Here is a 22,092-nt window from a genome sequence, read left to right as displayed (position 1 = left end):
ATCTTCATTCTGGTGAACATTTTGCAGTTCTTTTAACATCTTGAGCCCATGAATTTTGAATTGTCAGACCATAAAGCACTCTGATCAATTCTCTCTCTCTCTCTCTTTTTCTTTTTAGGCTCTTTTAAAAACCTTCACCTACTTCTTCCAGGAACGCCAGGAAATGATATATCTAATCTATTATTGATTTTAAAAAAAAAATCGTCCCATAATATTTTTACAACCTTTATTTTGAAAATAGAAGACTTTTCAATTTAAAATCATTTCCTACACCTACTTTTCCACCTTATAAGAGACTTCATTTGAAGCCAGATGACCAAGCATTTGTTTCTCGCAGTAACCTATCTATTAGTTTTAAAATAACTATTTTGGGACCACACAAAAGATTTAACCACTTTCAAGGATAGCTTAAACATTTGAGATGTCTATTTAAGGTTCACTCCAGCTGTTAATGCTTCTAGTTGCTCGGAAGTAGTAGTTGTTAGATACCAAAAGCTGAAGTACCAGAAATACTTTTATTATTACAAATGAAATTATAGGTTTTTAAAATTATATTAGAACAAAAGTTGTTTTGTGTTAAATATTTTATCCTTAAATCTTATTTATAAAGTAAACTACGAAATTCAATTAAACTATTTGTTGCTAATTAAATAATATTTAAATAGCTAAAAATTAAAATAATATTTATATAGGGACTTAAAAGTATTTTAATAAATATATTTTAAAGGAATGCTGAAAATGAAGCAATCCGTGTCAAGTAAATTAAGGTAATTTGAGACAGAATATCTAAATTTTAGGAATGATGGGAAAATTTTGTTTTGTAAAGTGCGCAACAAATCTGCTTTAGTAGATAAAATATTTACTGGCAAACAACGCCTATGAATTGCAAAATTCATTGAGATTTGTCAGAGTAATGCCGCAGCAACTTCTATATTTATTGGAGAGACAAACAGTTCTTTGAAACTAGTGTGGCACCTTGGTAAACACATATATACACCTATGTAAATTAGAAATAGAAATAATAAAGTTTTAAATCACCCTTCACACAAGCAATCTTCAATTTACAACTCACGTATCGAAACCATTAAAATTATGTTTAACAATCGTTAGTTGTGGATGTCGATTAATCAGATGTTGTAGGGAGATATATAGTAAACAATATTATAGGGTAATTCCATGTAAAGGTAGGACAATCATTCCACCCACCCCCTTAGATTTTTATTAACTTTTAACCAGCGGTACCAATCAATGAAACATGAAAAATTGCAAAGTTTGAGCTGCCAACTCCAAATGGTTCAAAAGTAATGATACTTTGAAATTTAGTCTAAAATGCAATACTTTTTGTTCACGTCCGTCAAGATGGATTTTATAGCATCACCTTTTTTTGAATAATTCAAATTCTAGTGCAAGAATTCAGCTTAAAATCAGTACCTATATTTCAGCTTAAAATCAGTACCATTTTTAAGGGTGCTGATTTTAAATATGTAGAGAAAATAACACAAGCAACATTTTTTGATAGCCATTTTTTGATTTTTAAAAGATGTTTTTTTTTACCATGGGTTACACTTTCACTAACTCTTGGAGTTGCCCAACTCTCATGGGCTTGACTTTTTCTCAGATAAAAGAAGAGATGTTAAAGCATCTTAACATAAAAGACGGTTTTGGCATTTTAAATCATTATAAAGATATGCTAATTTGAACTTTAGACTGAAAATGCCATATTTGGGTTCGTGTTCTCCATTATGGATATTCTAGTGTTACCTTTTCCTGAATAATTTAATTTACATTGGAAGATATTGACTGAAAGTTAGTATCTTACCATTTTTGAGGGTAGGGAATCCAAAGATGGAGAGAAAATAACCAAACTTTTCAAATTATTCAAATTTTTGTTATTCAAATAATTCAAATTTTTAATCATCATTTTTAATTTTAAAATGGTCAAAACAAGCTGCTACGTTTTTTGAAAATATAATTTATATATCAGGAAAAATTGGAATACGTGAGCTTTACCATGAAATTATTATACTCTTCATCAATTTTGGAAACCATACGAAGCCAGTAAAGTGCATCATATTTGCACAATAGGTATTGATATTTTAATATGATTAATCTGAACTATGGGGTTTTCTTTTTTTGTTGAGGAAATCAAATATTAGAGTGAAATCATCATCCTCAGATAACCGTTTCATCTTTATGATTGAAGTAGATGAAGGTGTATATTGATGGAAACTTCTTATCCCAGTCATCGTGGTTGCAATTAAAAATCTATGGACAAGTTTTTTTCGTGTTAGCTTCATTTCTTCAGCAATGACGTATACAAACATGATCCCACCGATTGACTTTTGATAGTATTTAAACATTGCTTCAGCAGACAGTATTTGACTTGCGCTTGGACTCTGCAAACTAGCAGTGGCAACAACCCTTTTTACAGTATGTTGTCACTGCTAGTTTGCTGAGTCCAAGCTACAGTGAGTTTTTGTTATTATGGTACAAAGGTTAGTTGTATTAATTGTTTGATGCATAACTTCATGGATAAATTGAACATCATGGTTTAAATCATCTGAGATTACGCAAAAAGAAGATACCTACAATTTCTCTTTCATGTAATAGATGATCTCTCTTTCATGTAATAGATTGGGCGAAGGGAACATTGTTTCTAGCTCCAATGATAACTCTGTATCTCATCTTGTACTACAAAAGTGTAACTCTCTGCAAAATTTCCCAGAACATTGCCTCATCAAGACATTCCCACAACATTGCCTCAAGGTTGTCTCTTTAAGATGCTTTAGATAGCTTGACAGTAAGGATACACCATTTAGGCCGAAGCCTGCAAAATTCGGAAAATTCGATTTTCCGAGTCTTTATCTTATATGCTACATAAAGTTCTTTCAGATTACACAAAATCAATCTTTTAGACATGTGTTTATTTTTTCCAATACTAATATAGTTTTTCTGACTAGTCATTGGTCTTGAATACTCATCATTAAATGAAAAATGTTTTACACGTTCTAAAATATAATGGCTGATTCGATGTCGTTTAACCACATTTAGGTATGCTTTTATGCCTTTTTGCTCATGTAACAATTTTGCCTTTAGAATTTCGTTTTTGGAAACTGAAAACTCTTTCGCTGCTTTTCTAACAGACCAAGGTTTGGGGTTATTTTCAAATTTGAAGTTGCTGCCATCTGTTAGAAACTTTAGCTCTTTCTTTCATGCAGTCAACAAGATAGTCTAGATCGTCAGCTTTGGTTTGAATCTCCTTCAAAAACGTCATAAAAACCAACATATTTACAATTAACACATATTCACAACTATTTTTGTAACAACTATCAAAATTATCAATTCCGTAACGCTCTAGCAATTTTCGCAACGGAACTACAGAAACTAAAATAATATATCACAACTGATTTTACGTAACGATATTTAGACAACTAACAATATCTTGATAAAAACAAAAACTATTTTTAAACTTGTCACATTCTGCAACTTTCAATTTAGTTGTTTTCTCTTCATCTTTGGATTCCCTACCCTCAAAAATGGTAAGATACTAACTTTCAGTCAATATCTTCCAATGTAAATTAAATTATTCAGGAAAAGGTAACACTAGAATATCCATAATGGAGAACACGAACCCAAATATGGCATTTTCAGTCTAAAGTTCAAATTAGCATATCTTTATAATGATTTAAAATGCCAAAACCGTCTTTTATGTTAAGATGCTTTAACATCTCTTCTTTTATCTGAGAAAAAGTCAAGCCCATGAGAGTTGGGCAACTCCAAGAGTTAGTGAAAGTGTAACCCATGGTAAAAAAAAACATCTTTTAAAAATCAAAAAATGGCTATCAAAAAATGTTGCTTGTGTTATTTTCTCTACATATTTAAAATCAGCACCCTTAAAAATGGTACTGATTTTAAGCTGAAATATAAATATAGAAATATACATTAGGGGAGAACCTAATGAATGGGACGATTATGGGACAAACTCAGATTCTTATAGAAGCATCGATGTAAGGATATTCAAAGTCCTGTAACAAAGAGTGATAGAAACAAGAACTCAACTGACCGACTCATCCATCCTATTTCTCTATGACCGTAATGACAATGGATGTTATTGTGTTTTCAGATGTAAAAAGTAATTTTTAAAAATGTTTTTTTTTTTTCTGATTTTGCAGCAATTTTTGAAGTTATGGAAAATAAAATTCCATGCTTAAATAGATAGCAGTCTCTAGTACTACAGTGAGTAAAACATTCAAGCTTAATTAATGGTGTTTTTGGTGTGACGTTTTTGGATAAAGTGATGCGCATATTGAATGGGACAAAATACCTATTGAATGAATTTAGCAAAGTATTATTTACTGTTCAGCAGAGGGGTGCTACAGTCCCTTATTTTTATCCCCATGGGTAATGGGTATTATTTACATACTTTTATAATGTAATATTTTACTTAAATGAAAATAACTAAATATAATATTCTTAATTGAGAAAGTTCTGCTTTGATTGAAATTTAGTTACAGTTGAAATGTTTAAAGTTAAAAATATTTTTTGTGTGGTCTTTATGTATGTATCTATATATTTAACTACATTTACAATTAATAAACTTATTTGAAAAATGATTGAATTAAATACATGTATTTTTAATTCTTTTATGTTTGTCCCATTCAATGAGACATACTTAATGAATGGGACAAATGCCATGCTCCAATAAAACTCTCTTTTTTCCAATAGCCAAATGCAAATCCAATTTTTTTGTTTTACTATATCATTGAGCAAGAGTCGGTGGTTATTAAACATATTTAAATATATATATTAAACAATTTTATCTGTGTTTAAAAAGCACTTTGCAAAAACTGTCCTATTCATTTAGGTTTTCCCCTACTGATTTTAAGCTGAATTCTTGCACTAGAATTTGAATTATTCAAAAAAAGGTGATGCTATAAAATCCATCTTGGCGGACGTGAACAAAAAGTATTGCATTTTAGACTAAATTTCAAAGTATCATTACTTTTGAACCATTTGGAGTTGGCAGCTCAAATTTTGCAATTTTTCATGTTTCATTGATAGGTACCGCTGGTTTAAGTTAATGAAAATCTGAGGGGGTGGGGGGAAAATTTTAATTTTTTGTCCCACTATTACATGGAGTTATCCTATAAGGATATTAGATCCTGACAAAGAGGTTGTAAAAAAACATTCTGACATTCTGGTTATTATTAAGTTATGGATTTCTTAAGGCAACAATTACAGAACTAGAAGCATATGGGCAGCCATTTTATCTTCAAATTTAAGTTGTTGCATATGCTATAGAGGTAAAAAAAAAAATTTAAAATGTAAACCAAGAAGCTGTGAACTCAAAAATAAACTAAAAAAATTATCGATAAAAGCAATTATTTTGATATATTTAAGAATAGTTAAGCGGAGTTGTCTGGTGCTACACCATATTTACATATTGTACAGATCTCAGCTTTCAAATGTTTCTTTTGTAAAAATTTCCGAGCAAACACAAAAAATGTTTTCTGATAAAAAATTAGTTTAATGCATATTTAAAGCGGCTTAAACGATTTTTATGAGCGTTTTTTTGGTTGCCCCATTTTATTATAATGATAAAAAGGAGGAAAAATTAAAGATAATAAATTTGTGCTTCATGAAAGCTTATGAAACATCCAGGTTAAAAAGGTTTATTTTTTTGTTTAAAAACACGATAAAAAGTTTTATGCACACCACTAATCATAAAAATGTGAGTAATTATGTTGGTTTGAGACAGGAACCAAGATTTAAGACTTCTAAAATAACCGTGATTTAAGAATTATTTAACATAAAAAGAAAAGGCTGATCCCAGAAATGTAGTTTTCTCTAATGCAGCTCTTCAAAATAATAGTTTACTCTTTCTTGATCATGATAGATTTCTAAAAATTATTTAAACCTTTTTTACAATTATTTACACCTCACAAACCATAACACAATTTTTTAACGTGAGAATGAACAGTAATAGACTTTAAAAAGTATTTAAATGGAAACCGTCTCATTTATATACAAACGGAAAGTTTTAGTTAATTGATTTTTTAGATAAAATTATCATGGACCAAAACTTCATACCTAAAAAAATCTGTGCAAAAAAAAAAAATAATAAAATAAAAATAATACATTTAAATAATACAACTACTAGCAAATTATTCTGCGACCTAAATTTTCTACTAATGTAAGTTTTTCTTGGTATAAGTTTAATTTGAAATTGAACTGAAGTCCGTTTTGTTTTTACATTGAGCAAGTATCCCCCATATTTGCCAGGATAAAGCCTCAATGCACTGACAGTGTAATGGTAAATACTTATGTAGTGCACTTATGTGCTTTATTTATCGCACTTACTGAAAAAAAGATTTAGTTAAAAATGCAGTTCAAAGAAAATTATACACTTAAACGTAGGCGTTTAAAGGTTGATAGAGTTGCTAGATAACTACCTACTGGTTAACGTTTGGTTATCGTATTTACAGTATACAGGCATGACTTAGGTTCAGACTTTTTCGAAATTGCGTTGTTTTTTGGAGTCCAATATGTGTAGTTATAGAATTTTTCTATATAATTTCTTGAATGTTAAAATGTGTACATTTGTGTGTAACGTTTAAATGTTATTTATATCATTTTTTTAAATTTGCATTAGTTATAAGATTATATTTACAAAAGTAATGATAAATCTATCTCGTTTGTTTCGCTCCCCATCATTGTCAAATAGTAGACAAGTGCTCAGGACTATTGCCCAAGCTGGAAATCCTGTAACTCAGCAAAGTGGAGCTAGCCCTTACAGTATGTTTTCTCTTTAGTATTTAACTACTGTTCTTATGCTTATTTGTTCTATCTTTTAATGCTTATTTGTTCTCTCTAAGAAAACCAAAAATTTGATTGGTCATTTGTGAGTTAGAACAACAAAACATTAAAAAGTAAAATAAAATTGTGCAGTTAGAGTAAAGTAAACTTTAATTGTAATGTTCTAGGACTATTAATCACTAAAATAGTCTATGTAATATATAGCCTTTGTTATCCTGCCTGTTGACAGTTTAATAGTTACCATTAATTTTTACAAAATTGGAGAAAATTAAGTACTCAAGTAACAATTTGTCTCATTAACTTAAGTTTTTTTACTTTTGTAACCATAAATCTTCAATGTTTGTATAAAAATGTAGTTACATAATTTATAGTATGGGAAATATCTATTAAATATCTGTTAAAAACAATTTTTTTTTCAATAGATAAGTTATTTCATAATAGTAAGTAGTATTTCAACATGCGTCATAATGGAAAGTATTCTCAACAGAATTTAACATTAATTATATGTCAATTCAGTTACAGTGTTAACAAAACTCTTTATTAAAAATGTCACATTTTGTTCCAAAAGTTTCAATGAAAACATTATCTACAGTGCTTCAAAAAGCTAAGAGTTGTCTCAAAAAAATCAAAGCAGAAGCTATTTTTAATAAGCATTAGTCAATTGCTGTGTAAATATATAAAAAAAACTTGATAAAAATACTGTTACAAAACATGAAACATTTTAAACTAATATAAATCCCCTAAGCACAAGAGAAAGTATCACAGTTCCCTTAAAACATTGAAATCTTGCTATGAATAAAAAAATAAATTCATGAAAAAGTCTCAAATTAAAAGCTTTTATTAAAGAACATATAAGCCTGAATGCTCTATTCTTGTCTGTAATTATGCAACAAGTAAAAAAAAAAAAGAAAGATTTTTTTAAAATTTAAAAAAATTATTTTTACCATTACAGTAAAATTAAAAACTTAATCAATGAAAAAATCTAATTAAAGCATACAGAACCAAAAGCTGAAGAACAAAAAATTATAATGGCAGTTCATAATGAAGGCTAATCATTAAAATATATTGCTTATATTACTGAAAGATAATGAAGTAGAGTTCAAAGTACAGTAAAAAGATAGAAGAATGAAAATCAATCAGAAAGAAAATCTAAATTGACTGAATGGGACAATCATTTTATACTTAAACAAATCATTAAAATATCGATATAAAAGTTAGACAACAGTTGCCTCTCAGCTTGAAATACTACAGGCTCATTCTTAACACCAAGACAGTAAGAAATGCAATGAAAAATGCTGTCTTTCAAGCCTAATTTAAAGCCCATTGTGGACATTTAGGAAGAACTGGATAAAAGAATTCAAACAGCTGACAGTAAAACCAAAAATAAGTTGAAATAGCATCTTTTCCAAGAATGACTTTACCAAAAATGTAGGAGCTGTAACAAGAAATTTAATTTTATCTATACCAAGAGGCAGATTTGAATAAGATTTGAAATTGATTTGTGCATTGCATCAATCAACAAAATTGCTACATATTTAATTTGGTAAATTTAGTAAAACAAGCCAAAATTTCTGATTTCTGTTATTCAAGTTTCTAAAATTGTTTTAAAAAAAGAAATAGCAACTCATGATAAACTTGGTTTTGTTAAAGTCTTTGTGGGTGAAATAAACTTTGAATCTAACATTGAGAAGACAAGCAGAATTTTATGCGGTAAATTTTCTGCAGAAGAAAAAGAAAGCTGATAGTACAGTTTCTCTAGATTATAATGAACTAATGAGATAAAAACTGGTAATGTACTTTCATTCAAGTTGGAATGAATTGAGGTAGGAACTTGTTATAATACTTTGGAGTCAAGTTCTGGGTGAAGTCAAAGGTTGAAAATATCTCAAACTAATTTGTAACCATAACGAAACAGAAGGAGATAACTAAGGTGATCATGAAAAGTAGTTCCATAATTGGCCACTCTGAAGTACTAGTATACTGTGACAACTTATAAAAAAATACACTATAACTATTGTAATCAGTTTACTTAAACTACATGAATGCTGATATAAAACTTAGAAATATTCTTTTAGGGTTTTTGTTATAGATTTATCAATGAAAATAAAATAAAATATGATGAGTAGGCATCTAAAACTGCTAATTCAAAAATGGAAATGGTAATTCAGGAATTTAATGTATTGCAAAGTAGCACTCTCTTAAGAGAATTTCTTAAATTTACAGTGGTAATTTAAATGGTCTGTAAGATAAATTTCAGAATTGTTCTATGAGATAATTTTATAAAATTAGGTAAATGGTAGTTTTACTCAAAAAAAATTTTTTTAGGCACGTTTTTAAAAAAATAGCTGGTTAAATTATTTTTATACAAGTTCTAGTTTTCTGAAACATAATTTCTCCTATAAAACATATTAGGAGCTAATCTATTTAAACAACTATCACTATATCCTTAACTATTCAAATAGCTTGTACAAATTTAATTGATTGCTTGCTACTTCAGTATTAATAGCAGATCATGAATGTTAAATTATCATTTTGTATATTATATGTTACACTACCACTTCTTGTTTATTTAGAAGGATGTTTACCTAAAGTGAACAGAAATAGTAGATTATTTTTTACTTCAATTTTAAATTCGTAGAGGATTGCAACTTTGCTGGGAAAAGAATTTAAGTTGTGTGCCATTCCCTTATGATAAGGAACATTTTTAAATCTGATAAAAAGTTACTAATGACTGTCCAGAATGATAATGACCCATGGGGTTTTTGAAATATTGTGAGAACCATTTAATTGATTTTGATAACTTTTTTATTGCTTCAAAGCAAATATATCCCCCTTTCAAATGGTGTAATGGTCGTTTTAAAAAAGTTGATAAACAAATGAAAAAAACATTTGAAGTAGAATGTGAAAATTCATTTTGGAAAAATTTTTTAGCCACTCTTCCAAAATTATTTATTTTGGTTGTTCCACTTGCAAAAAAGGATAAAATTCAAAGAAAAACTGTCAGTTGTATCATTAAATAATAGATTGAAGGTTGCAGATTGGAAAGTAAGTTGAGAAACCAAGTCCGTCAAGTTTAAAATTGATTACAAAATGATCAGGGTAGTTGGTGCAAATCCAGATTGTCAACTTGGGAACACCAGTTTTCTTCTTTATTGAAAAAAAAACTGGTGTTCCTGAGTTGACAATCCATGAAGTTAAAATCAGATATGGCTACAAGATATACAGAAAGCAGAAATTCCCAGGAAGATCTCAACAACAATTCAGCAAAGGCTAAAAGCGCCATTGAAAGCTGCTACCGGAAAAGCCACAAAAACTGTCATCCAAAAAAATTATCTGAGATGTCTGCACTAATTTAAAAAAAAGGTGATCAACTTGAAAATGTTTTCTAAAAGCTTTAGATAAATTTGCTTTAAAACAATAAAAAAAGTTCAAAATCAAATAAATGGTTTAAATATTTCAAAAACTCCATCAACATTCCAGAAATTTTTCTAATATTTGAAAATGTAAAAAATTACCACGCTATTATATATTGTATTATATTATATTAAACTATATATATGATATATTTACTATGCAGAGTATGTTGCACTTCTCCCTGAAGAAACATCATATGAGTTTCATCATGTAAACAACAGAAATGCTACATCACTTTTTTTAACAGAATTAGTAAGAGGTATGTTAAATTTTTGGTTTGAATATGTGTTTGTATCTGTATTAGGGCAGATAGAAATATTATAGTTATATAAATAAATATTAAAGTAGACAAACTGTTAAAAATACAATTGATTTTGTTTTAACTCAAACCCATAATTAAAAATGATGTCTTTTCTTAATCCATTTTCCTTTTAAAGGTATGGCAATGACACTGAGTTATGTATTCCGAGAGCCTGCTACAATTAACTACCCATTTGAGAAGGGACCCTTAAGCCCACGGTTTCGTGGTGAGCATGCATTACGTCGATATCCATCTGGTGAAGAAAGATGTATAGCTTGCAAACTTTGTGAAGCTATTTGCCCTGCTCAGGTACAATCGTTTAAACTATCTATTGAAGAAGTATCCATTATTTGTTCATTTTCCTTCATTTATTTTTTATTTTGTATATACAGTACTTTTATATAAACTCAAAGCCATTTTTTTTTATCTAAATATTTTAATATCAACTATTTTTAACTATGGTTTTCAGTTATTGCATTAATAGCAAGAAAGTTTATAATAAATATTTCAGTGTTTTGTGAATGCACTTTTGGCTTTCAATAAGGTTGTAACAGGTTGCAGTGTTACTTTTATGTTTTTCTTGTGTAAAAAATTTCTATTAAGGGCCTCATACTGATATCTCATCAGATAGTTTTCATGCAGTTGCTATTTCTTAATTATTACTTTTTACTTGTTCCCAGAGGTTCCCATTGAAGTTCATTTTCATATAAATTCCCCAACTGTTACTACTCATGTCTAATGTCATTAGTTCTACAACCAACATAGTTTGTCTTGTCTAGCAGAATCAGGAGCTCCCTGCTCATTCTCATTGTTGTTTCTACTTTCCTGTCATTTCTTAGGTTTTATACTCTTTCTACCATACTTCTAACTTGCTTGAAGCCATGTCTATGCTCTGCTTGATCTAGTGGATATTTTTTTCACTAAAGTAATTTATGCAAGCAAAAGTTCAGAATCAGCATATTTCCTTGTTTGGTAATACTGGAGACAAATGTTTGAAAAAAATGTTAAAAAAAAGGTTTATTAAACAAGTTTGGAATTTACCCAAGATGTTACATATTTGATTACTTTTAAAATTTTAAGGGTTTATTTTCATAAGATAACTATAATTTGAACCAAAAGCTTTTTCTAATGACTGTAATATTGAGTGCCTATTGCATATTGTTGATTTAATATTTAATTTGATCCTTTAAGGCTCAATAATGATGGTTTACATATGTTTTGTAAGCATACATTAGCATACATTAGGGAATTAGTTATATTAGTGAAATCTGCCAGAGATCTTTGCTGACAAACAAGCAAAATTAAAGTTTGAGGCTAATAGCGTCAGTTAGTTTTGTGTCGTTACAGTGTAAACATGGACGCTCCTCTATCAGTTTGCACCAAGAAACCATTCTTCTTAGCGGGAATATGCAAGCTTGTTGACCGATGGACCAAGTGTTTTGAAAAGCAAAAGATTATATAGAAAAAAGATTTCTTTTTCTATCAATGTTATTTGTGTTAAATTGAATAAACAAAAGTGCATATAATTTTTGAATCCCACTCGTAATTATTAAAATAACCAAAAGAAATTCTGCTTCCATATAATTGTACTTTTTGTCCGCAAAGTTGCACGGTTTTAGCATCGAGTCAAATTATATGGCGGGGGGAAAGGAAATTGCATGCCATAACTTTTGTAATTCAATACCTTAATTTCCACAGGCAATTACAATAGAAGCTGAACCTAGACCTGATGGCAGTCGACGAACTACAAGGTATGATATTGACATGACGAAGTGTATTTATTGTGGTTTCTGCCAAGAGGCTTGTCCTGTCGATGCGATTGTGGAGGTAAATTACTTTATAAAAAATGACATTATATTCAATGCTTAAAAATTGAAAGTTGCTTTAAATATTGATTGTTATGGTTTTCAGGGCCCAAACTTTGAGTATTCAACTGAAACACACGAAGAACTGCTTTATAATAAGGAGAAACTGTTGGAAAACGGTGATCGATGGGAAGTTGAGATAGCAAGGAATATCCAAGCTGATTATCTTTATAGATAATCGCAATTTAATGTAAATAAAAGATGAATAACTAATTCTTTTCCTTTCTATATTTCCCTCTATATATTCTAGAATATTATAATATTATAAATGCTATAAATATTTCTAAGAAAAAGTACTGGAAATATTTCTAAGAAAAAGTACTGGAAATAAGATTGTTACAGAACTGCAGCAAGAGGTGTTTGAAGTTTATTTACGAAAGTTGAGAAATGAGACGTCCTTAACTTAATGGATCATAAACTCTAAGCATCTGCGTCTAGCTGTTTTTTTATTCGAGACAAGACGAGACGATGATATCCGGGACACATTTTTTAAATTCCGAGACAAAATTATTGTCCCGATTTAACTTTATAACTTTTTAACTATATAAATTTATTTCGGGGCAAATTTTCTTTTGTCTCGTTTTTATTTCCGCGACATTTCTCGTCTCGTTATACTTTTCCCAGTTCATTTCGAGAAAACGATTCCGAGACGCAGACCCTTAATTAACTCTCCTTATAACCTATAAGTTCTGGAGCCTTTTTGGAATGAGTTTTCTTGGAATAAATGATGTTTAAAAAGTTCATCATTTAGATGCATTGGATTTAGGTTTAAATTTTCAAATCTATCAGCTTTTTACTAAAATTAGCCCTTTTTTTGGAAAAAGAAAGAAAATAGGGTTGATTTGTAGAACTTTTAAATCCTGTATGCTGTATCTTAAGTTATTTTAAGTTACACTTTTTGACATAATACATAAAACATCTTGAATTGGTGAATAGTAATAATAGATAGTTCGTCGTGATGATCTCATCAAAATCTCTTTAATACATCCTAGTTTGATTTCAAACTAGGATGTATTAAAGAGATTTTGATGTTGCTGAAAAAATACATTCAAGAAAAAATAGATGGGTTCATCCGGCTCTAAGTAGTACGTCCTTCAAGCTTTATCTAGAGCCTGGATCCAATTAATGTTTTTCAAAATAAAATAAAATGCAATAACTTGAATTTTTGAACGTAATGACGTATTTTGCAAAAATGCAATAACTTTATGACGTAATTACATCTTCAGTTAAAATTTAAAATTTTAAATGACTATGAAATGAAAGAAAATTGCTCACTGAGTTCTATGACTAATTTAAACACAACCCAAAAAATTTTCTTCTAAAACAAGAAATTTTTATAAGGATGTAAACCACGTGGGATTTTGACAATACTGTCGCAGAAAAAAATGTGGAAATGTTCCAAATGCGGGATCCAATCCTATAAACGTGATTTTGAAGTAAATTTCTCCGTTTTCCCACTTACATAAAGACTAATAAACACAAAAAAAAACATTTCCTAATAAGTGTCAATATGTACACCCTCCATTTCATGTTCCTGATTTTTTTACCTCAATCAAATGGCTCATTTATTATAAATTTTAAGTTACCCAGAAAGATTTTTAAAGTCTTGATAAGGCAGCCAAAATTTTAATTGATTTCTTTAACATAACGGTGCTGTGGAAAATTTTCTCACCCTTCAAGATGAGAGTTTGGCAAACTTTAAATTATATTTGCCTTAAAGATACTGGTCATAAAGATTGACATAAGAATGAAAAAAAATTAAGTTCAAAGTGAAGACAAAATGTAAAGTTTGTTTTTAACTAAATTTAGAAGCTTTTAGCCATCTCTACTGGCAACTGTCACTCCACAGCTATCTTAGATGGTTGCGAAGTGAAAAACTAAATTTTTACTTAGGAACGTCATTTGCAAAACGTTTTTGCATAAATATTTCATGGGATCGCTTAAATTACATTTGTCTAATTACGTCATTATGTTCAAAAATTGAAGTCATTAATTTTTTTTGTTTTTTTAAAAAACGTTTATAGAATCAACACCTGGTAAACTATCGTCAACTGGGGTGACTTAAGCTACTATTTGCGATTTTATTTCCTTGCAAATCTTTCCTTGTTATTGTACTTAGTTCTTTTAATAGATTATTGCTTAATATAGTTTTTTCTGATCTGTTGATTTAAGTGAACAAGAAAATAATTTGCAGGGAAACAAATCACAAATCGGGGCCAAAGTCACCCCAGTTGACGTTAGTAGGATAAGTGTTGACAAAAAACCATTTGTGTCTGCATATACAAATAATCTTTTTTAAATTTACAAATATTTTTACAAATTCTTCTCTCTCATTACGTTAATAAATTTGTTGACGTGATGAAATAACGCTTTGCGTTGTTTATTTATTTAGTTTATACAAAAATGATAATAGATCCTTTAAATCGTTCATCAAATGTTTCGTATAAAAAAACGTTCAGCTTGAATTTAAAAAACTTGAATAAAAGCCTGTGTATTTCCATCTCTCCACAAAGGATCTTCAGCAACTTTTGCGCGGCACATTGGACACGTTCGCTCGCGGTCAAACCACATTACTATGCAATCTTCACAGAATATATGCTAAAGGAAACAAAAACGTTGAATTTATATTTGTAAGAGTAGACATCATGAACAAAACCGACAGCTCTTTATGCACTTTTATTATTTGAACGCTTAACACATGAGATGATATAAGACTTTCATAGACATATTTTAAAAAAATGCTTTTCCTTAAATTTTCTTTTTAAAAAAAATACTTTTCCTTAAATTTTCTTTTTAAAAAAAAATACTTTTCCTTAAATTTTCTTTTTAAAAAAAATACTTTTCCTTAAATTTTCTTTTTAAAAAAAAAACTTAATAGAAATAATGTCTAAAAGTGGACTCGCTTACTTTGCAAGAGTTAAGTTCTATAGGATCTTCCATTTCCTCTTGACATATAGGACAAGAGTCGCCGAATTCTATAAGATGTTCTTTCGATGGAGTTTTGCCGTAACGCTGTGAGATTTATAATATTGTAAAATTTTAAACTGAATAAAAAATTTAACATTTAAGAAAATTATAAAACGTAAAGCATTTACTGTGTCTTTCCAGAAACATCTAACTGAGGCAAGAACTTCTTTGCTTTTAACAAATACCATATGCAGCTGTAAAAAACGAAACTCACTTTAATCATACAAAAGAAATCCTAACTAATAAAAGTTAACAAAAAAAGTTGAATCAAATTATACCTTGAGAAGAATATAAGCAGCAGTGGATATGACAGCGAAGTATTCTCCTCCAGTATTATAATCAGTGAAGTATACATACCAATGTGGTGATGGAAGAATAGTTCTGTAGAACTGTGATAGACTTTCAATGATCAGAAAATATTTTCCCTGGAAGAAATATTAAGTTCCAGTCAACTAACCAACATTAATAGACTCTAGAGGGATAGAAATAATATTTTTTTACAGCATGTTGAACATGCTGTCTAATATAACCTATATGGCATTTTTAATTCATAATTGTTTTTCTAAAAAACAGTAAAGCAAAAATCATTTATTTAACTAATAATTTTGTATTTTAAAAATTGTAAAAAAGATTAATGGCATAAAAAAATGAGGCTCATTTTGCTTGAAGCTTTCCTAACAATATAAATATACACTTTTCTGATACAAATATATTGAGCACGCTGATTGAAAGAAACATGCATTAGTCATGGTTACTGATTACCACTATTTATTTCTAGCTCTGCTTTATAGTACCAAATATATGTAAACATACCATTTATTTACATTTAAAATTAGTTGCAATTTAACTTTTTCATGGAAGAATCTTGCAACTCAAAGCAAAAAATTAAATTTAACTTGAATAATAAAATATAGCATATTTAGCATATTTAATCTAGTATTTCATATTTGAATATTTTAAACTAAAACTAAAAAAACATACTCGCATTCGAAAATGTACAAGCCATCTTGGAGTTACAATCAAAATACATTTTAAAGCCATTGTCCCAAACCTTACCACAAAATCTTAAAAAAAAAAAAAAAAAAAAACACACACAAATAGAAATGAAATGAATAATAATAGACAATAAAAAATGAATCTTTAAAAATTATTGTGAAAATATTGTGAGGAAACAGATAAATAGGCAGGGTGTAGCATTTTCTATTCACATTGGTTTTTCTTTTTCTTTTTTTTTTTTTAATCTCATTTCTATATCTTAACCATTATCATGGCTAAGATATAGAGATGAGATAAATAAAAAAAGCTAAAAAAAAAGTGAACAAAAAGTAGGCTAGAAAGCAATAAAATATAGAAATTGGGAATAAATTAGTATAAATAAACAGAAACTAAATAAAATATAAAATGAAAATGAAAATAGAAAGCAATAAAAAATAAATAGAAGCAATACATAGATAATAAACAGAAAGCAACAAAAGATACAATTCAAATATACATAAATGCAACCTAACATGCTTTATATATGTGAAAAAAATTCTTACCTGTAATTCCAACAGCCCAAAAAACTGTCCATAAGTCAAGTTTGACAAAGTTTGGTCTTTTAAGAAGCAAACTAAACAGAAAATATCTCTTTATTGTTCAAACTAAAAATCTAATATGGGTTTATAGCTTTACCCAAAAAACTACCTGACCAGTTTTCAAGATGCTGTGTGCTGAACACAAAATATATGAAGAAGATATTCATGATTAAAAAGAGGAATACACCCAAGCATACTCTATTCAAGCGTTTCTCCTAAAAAAGAAAATAAATTACATGCACATGTATATTAAAGACACATAAATATTAAAGGGTTCCAAAATATGAGGGTTTTTTTTTAAAATTGCACCTTTTTTTCAAATGCTTACCAATGAAAAGCAGAAATATTGAAGATATTAAAAAGAAAGTCATATGAGATTGAACAAAGATGACTTATGCACTAGTGGAGCCTTGGTTTTTTAGGATCAATACTGGCAATGGTGTAAATATCAATAAAACTCAATATTGAAAAAATAATTTTTTATCTATTCAAATAATAAATCTTAACCTTTTAACACCTAATGTTCTCATACAGAAACACTGCAAAAAAAATCAATATTTAAGTTAACTTATTTTTCATACCATCACGAATTTTCATTTTTACTTTGAATATTGATAACTTATTTACCTTTCGTGCCGAAGGCGCACATATGTGCGCCTCGGATATTTTATATTTATATTTTTGTTATTTATATATACATAAATAACAATATATATATAAAGTTTTTCACTTTCTTAATTACTTTTTTGGATTCTAAATTTTGCCTGTTTTCCAATGATATATACTTTGTTTTACTTATTTTGTAAGGAAACCCATCTATTTAAGTGTTTACGTCGCATATTATTGCGCTTTTTAAATCGCCTAAATAAATTCTGGTACAATAGGGTTAAATCAAATTTGGTAATATTTGTAAAACAAAGTTTTTTTAAAATTTTTTTTAAAAACAGTGTTCCAAGTTTATTTAAAATACATGAACTATTTTTGGAGTCAGGCTATATAAGGTTAATTTATTTGATCATGCAGAGCAATGAGTTTATTTAAAAATTCCCCTCTCATATGCAGTGAACAAAAAATGCTATTTTTATGATAGCAATTAGGTTATTGAGTTACTTATACTACAATTAAGACACAATTATATGGAATTATTATCAACAATTTTAACAAAAAAACACAAGCTAATAAAAGTTAACAAAAAAACCCTCAAATTTTAACACCCTTTACAGTCTTATAAATGTATTGAATATTAACTGCTGTCAACCTGTCAACATTTTGCACCCAAATATACATATATATATGTATAGTGTTGACAGTAGTTAATTTGTTCTCAAATTAACTACTGTCAACTCTTTGCACCTATATATATATCCATCAACAGAGTTACTATACCTTAAGACCAACTTGATTTTTAATTGAGCTATTGACATGCAAAAATGTTCCAAAGAGTCCAATAAACACCAAAATACCTAAAGTATATTGTGTAATTAAAACATGTAACATTATTTAAAAGTAAATACACACAAACACACACATATACACATACATGTATATATACTTTTAAATAAATTCATCTTGAATTCTAATAAACTCTCATATATATGGGTATCATATCAGAATTAAAGTTTCTTTATACTGAAATAGATATATTATATACATATATAAACACAGAAACACACACATGTAGCTAAGTATACCTAGTCTATGATCCCACATAATACGACTAAGTATTAACAAACAAAATGGTAATGCTTTTTCCATCCAAGAAATAGCACCTAAAAATTCCATATGATCTTGAGTTCTATTTGTTGCAGAATCTGTGGCTTGATCAGGTAAATCTCCACCAATATCAATTTCAACAGAATTAGGTGATCTAGTAGCCATCCCAGCTTCACTTCTTGTTCTTACATGGCTTGAGCTGGCAACATGAGAAGCTCCTCCTCTGCTGCTAGTACTTGTTACAGGTCTTCCACTTGAAGAAACTGCTGTACTAGAAAATGTGGGAACAATGCCTTGAATAACCCTCATTGGGGAAAAGATGGTTGCCATTGCAGATCTTGGAACAGTATTTATATTTTGATGTGACCAAGAGGCTGAACGAAAGTGAGAAATCCTAAGTGGACTAGATCTAAAGCTTGCTATTGATGAGATATTATTTTGACTTGGGTTTTCAGTAGATGTAAGATTAGTATTGATAGCCATAACTTGTCACAAATCGATTAATGGTGCTATTTGTCAGAAAAAAAGCCATTGGAAATGAAGTATATTGCTCAAAAGTTCTTGGTCTCACTCTTAAAATGAGTTTTTTGCATTAAATTTCTTTACTAAACAAAGAAACAAATAAAAATCATCAGTTATGTTAAAGTAAGCAGCATAGAGTTTTATCTAGACCAGCAAAGCATTCATTTGATTGTTTAAATACACTTTATAGAGTTCTAAAAGAAACACTAAGATATTTTGTTTTAAAAAATTAAAGCTGGAAGAAACCTTTTGACATTTTTAAAGCTAATTAAAGATTTATCTAAAACCATTAAATATTATATATTCAGATAAATCAAGCCAGGTTAACTATATGGTTTCTAAAACAGTATTTAGGAACAAATTAAAAAATGAAAAAAAAACGACTGATCACGAAATATATATAAAATATTTAGTGTAAGAAGACTGGGTATGAAACCTGATAAAACAAAACTGGAAAAACACAACACGTTGGGGTTTTCCCGTCAGTTGTAGCAAATATTTAATTTTTAGGACGTTCACATGACACTTTATGTCCGACTTTGACCTGTTAAATATCTCACTAGTTTAAAAAAAAGAATACTAGATACTATAATATTAATAGAGACAGATTAGAGACGCAAGCTAAGGACCTGCAAAGAAGGTAGTGCTGGCTGTGTTTTGCGAATATAATAGTAAATCTAACACATCAACTCCAGACTATCATAATATTAATACTACTTTATTTTTTCTCAGAACATTCAGCAACTTTTAACAAAATATTTTATAAGTTTTGTCAAGAGCAATCTCCATATTCTACTCGACGCCTTTTTAACTTGCACACAACAACTCCAAGAAGGCAAATCTAAACCTAAGAAGCCATTCTTAGTCCAATGCGGTGGTAAGTCAGCAGTTTTTCATCTAACTTTTTCTCATAACTTGCAGACCTACTGTCAATTACATTATCAGATAAAGATGATGGCACATTGATGAACGCTGAACATAAAGGTAGAATCCAAACAAGCATTTGAATATTCAAAACTAATGCATCCCTGACGGTATTTGGCCTGATGTTAAATTTACTGGATTAAAAAAAGTTTGGGATGTATTTTCACCCTTCAAAGAAAAGGGAGCAACTTGGTTAAAAGAATGACTGGTAAGGTAATATCTGAATTACTCTTATGAAATCCGGAACAACGGTTTAAAGCTCTTCGTCTAAAACATGGACCACGAGGTGCAATTAAATTGGATGGGGCCAAAGTGAAATATTTATTTTGATTCCAAATGTTGTTGGGGCGACAAGAAAACTTTTGCTAAAAATAAAAATTTTGGTTTGAAAATTTCTTTAACCCTCTGTGGTCCAAGGTGTGACCATGATTTTTTTTTAAAAATTGTTTTATTTTTTCTTTAATTTGTGATAAATCTACATACAAAAAAAAAAAAGATTTAATTTTTTTATTTTGGCTGTCTTAAAAATTACAATGGGACAAATAGGTACCGACAGGCATTATCTAAACCAATAAAAAGTGTATATTATTTACAATGAACAGATAAAATTTTTCATTCATGAAACTCTTTAAAGCAGTTTCTTTTATCGTTTATACATAAGAAAATTTTACAAGTGCTACACTTGAAAAATGGCCTGGCTTCAATCTTCTTTTTTGAACAGACTTCGCACCGTTCTCGTTTTCCATCGTGCTGTGGCCAAAGAATTCCAAGATTTTCTTTACGAATTGATGGCGTTACTGAATAATTTGACTTTCTTCTTTTGTTAGTAGTAAGTCTGTTGGAAGGAGATGATGTCATTGGTCTGCCAAGATTTGGTGGCTTCCCTTTTATAACCATGGATTGTGCAACTGATCTTCGAAAGTCAAGAAGATTTATATTTTCATTTAAAATTTTTTTATAAACAACATAAGAATTGCAAATTGTTCGGTCAACAAGACCAAAACAAATGCGATGCCACCACTTTTTTAATTTAATAATACCAAATTAAATAAAATACATCCAAAACAGAGTTCCATAAAACCTGAAGGGACATATATGTCCCACAACAAAGTGGTGAAAATAAACAACCTAGAACAAACTTTCACCTATAAAATTTAATATATATTGATCATATTACTGTTAAAGAACACAACAAAAAAGCTTGGAAATTCTGTAATAATTTGATAATGAATAATAAAGTTTTTTCCTCGTACTAAAATCAAAACATGCGCATCATCAGTTTACCTTTTTAAAAACTAGTATTTATGCCATAAAAGTACTATATATGCCGCAAAAAGTTGGTTTGAGATATAGCCAAACAATTATAGAAATGACAATCAAAATTTTTGAGTTTCTTAATTTCAAGTGAATCGCCGTAGAGCCTAAAGTAAACTGGGACATTTATGTCCCATCGGACCACAAAGGATTAAAAACTGAAAAAAACGCAAAAATTTGATGAAATCTAATCAAGATCGTTTATAGTAAATGTTTCCGAACTCCTGCGCTTATCCTGTGCAGCAGTAAATCGCTCGGCTACTTCTATTAAACATAGACTATCGACAATATCGGCGTGCGTATTCAGCATTGACAAGGAATTATATTTTTTTTGACCGATTGCTAATCGATTATTGATCTAAGCCACGTTTTGAACCTTCTCTGCATTGAAAAAGAGCGTTCTGGCTGATGTAGCTCCTCTTGTTAACACGATTTGGATGATGATCCAAATATTCTGGATAATTGGTCAACTTTCTTTATCCATATTCTGAAATGTCTTGCATATATCTCGAAAATCAATTGGCATAGAACTTTTAAAAGTAGTTGGCATGAGATAAAGGTCATTTTCTATTTGGTTCCATTTGAAATCTCCCTGGAAATCAGATTCTAAAACCTTTAACTCCTTTTATGCATCAGTCTTATTAATGGCTTTCAAAAACAGTTCTTCAATGTTCATAAACTT

At 29.2% G+C, this 22,092-nt stretch overlaps 2 protein-coding genes across 3 annotated transcripts; one reads left to right on the top strand and one right to left on the bottom strand.

Annotated features, from left to right (window-relative positions):
- The first annotated feature begins 6,568 nt into the window (after positions 1–6,568).
- LOC145183982 (NADH-ubiquinone oxidoreductase subunit 8-like) lies at positions 6,569–12,609 on the top strand. Its single transcript, XM_090094020.1, has 5 exons — positions 6,569–6,795; positions 10,394–10,489; positions 10,668–10,840; positions 12,230–12,358; positions 12,443–12,609. The coding sequence occupies exons 1-5, from the start codon at positions 6,678–6,680 to the stop codon at positions 12,572–12,574; spliced, it is 648 nt and encodes a 215-aa protein (XP_089950146.1). The 5' UTR covers positions 6,569–6,677; the 3' UTR covers positions 12,575–12,609.
- Positions 12,610–14,668: 2,059 nt separating this feature from the next.
- LOC145184957 (E3 ubiquitin-protein ligase RNFT2-like) lies at positions 14,669–20,223 on the bottom strand. Of its 2 annotated transcripts, none has more exons than XR_016454108.1 (9): positions 18,629–19,266; positions 18,324–18,400; positions 17,047–17,152; positions 16,902–16,972; positions 16,345–16,427; positions 15,642–15,788; positions 15,492–15,557; positions 15,304–15,408; positions 14,669–14,994 (listed from the first exon to the last, which is right to left on the bottom strand). XR_016454108.1 is itself a non-coding variant. In XM_090093019.1 (9 exons), the coding sequence occupies exons 1-9, from the start codon at positions 19,131–19,133 to the stop codon at positions 14,863–14,865; spliced, it is 1,287 nt and encodes a 428-aa protein (XP_089949145.1). In that variant the 5' UTR covers positions 19,134–20,223; the 3' UTR covers positions 14,669–14,862. The 2 variants fall into 2 exon arrangements, 1 of the variants encoding a protein (XP_089949145.1); XM_090093019.1 differs by having other exon boundaries at positions 17,052–17,152; positions 18,629–20,223.
- Between the last annotated feature and the right edge of the window lie 1,869 nt (positions 20,224–22,092).

This window comes from Hydra viridissima, unplaced genomic scaffold (genome assembly GCF_058129835.1).
Source record: "Hydra viridissima isolate aposymbiotic clone 2 unplaced genomic scaffold, HvirCarnegie_v1 scaffold_7, whole genome shotgun sequence".
In the NCBI taxonomy this organism is placed as follows: Eukaryota; Metazoa; Cnidaria; class Hydrozoa; order Anthoathecata; family Hydridae; genus Hydra; species Hydra viridissima.
Note: the sequence above shows the minus strand (reverse complement) of the source record. Positions and strands in the feature narration are given on the sequence as shown.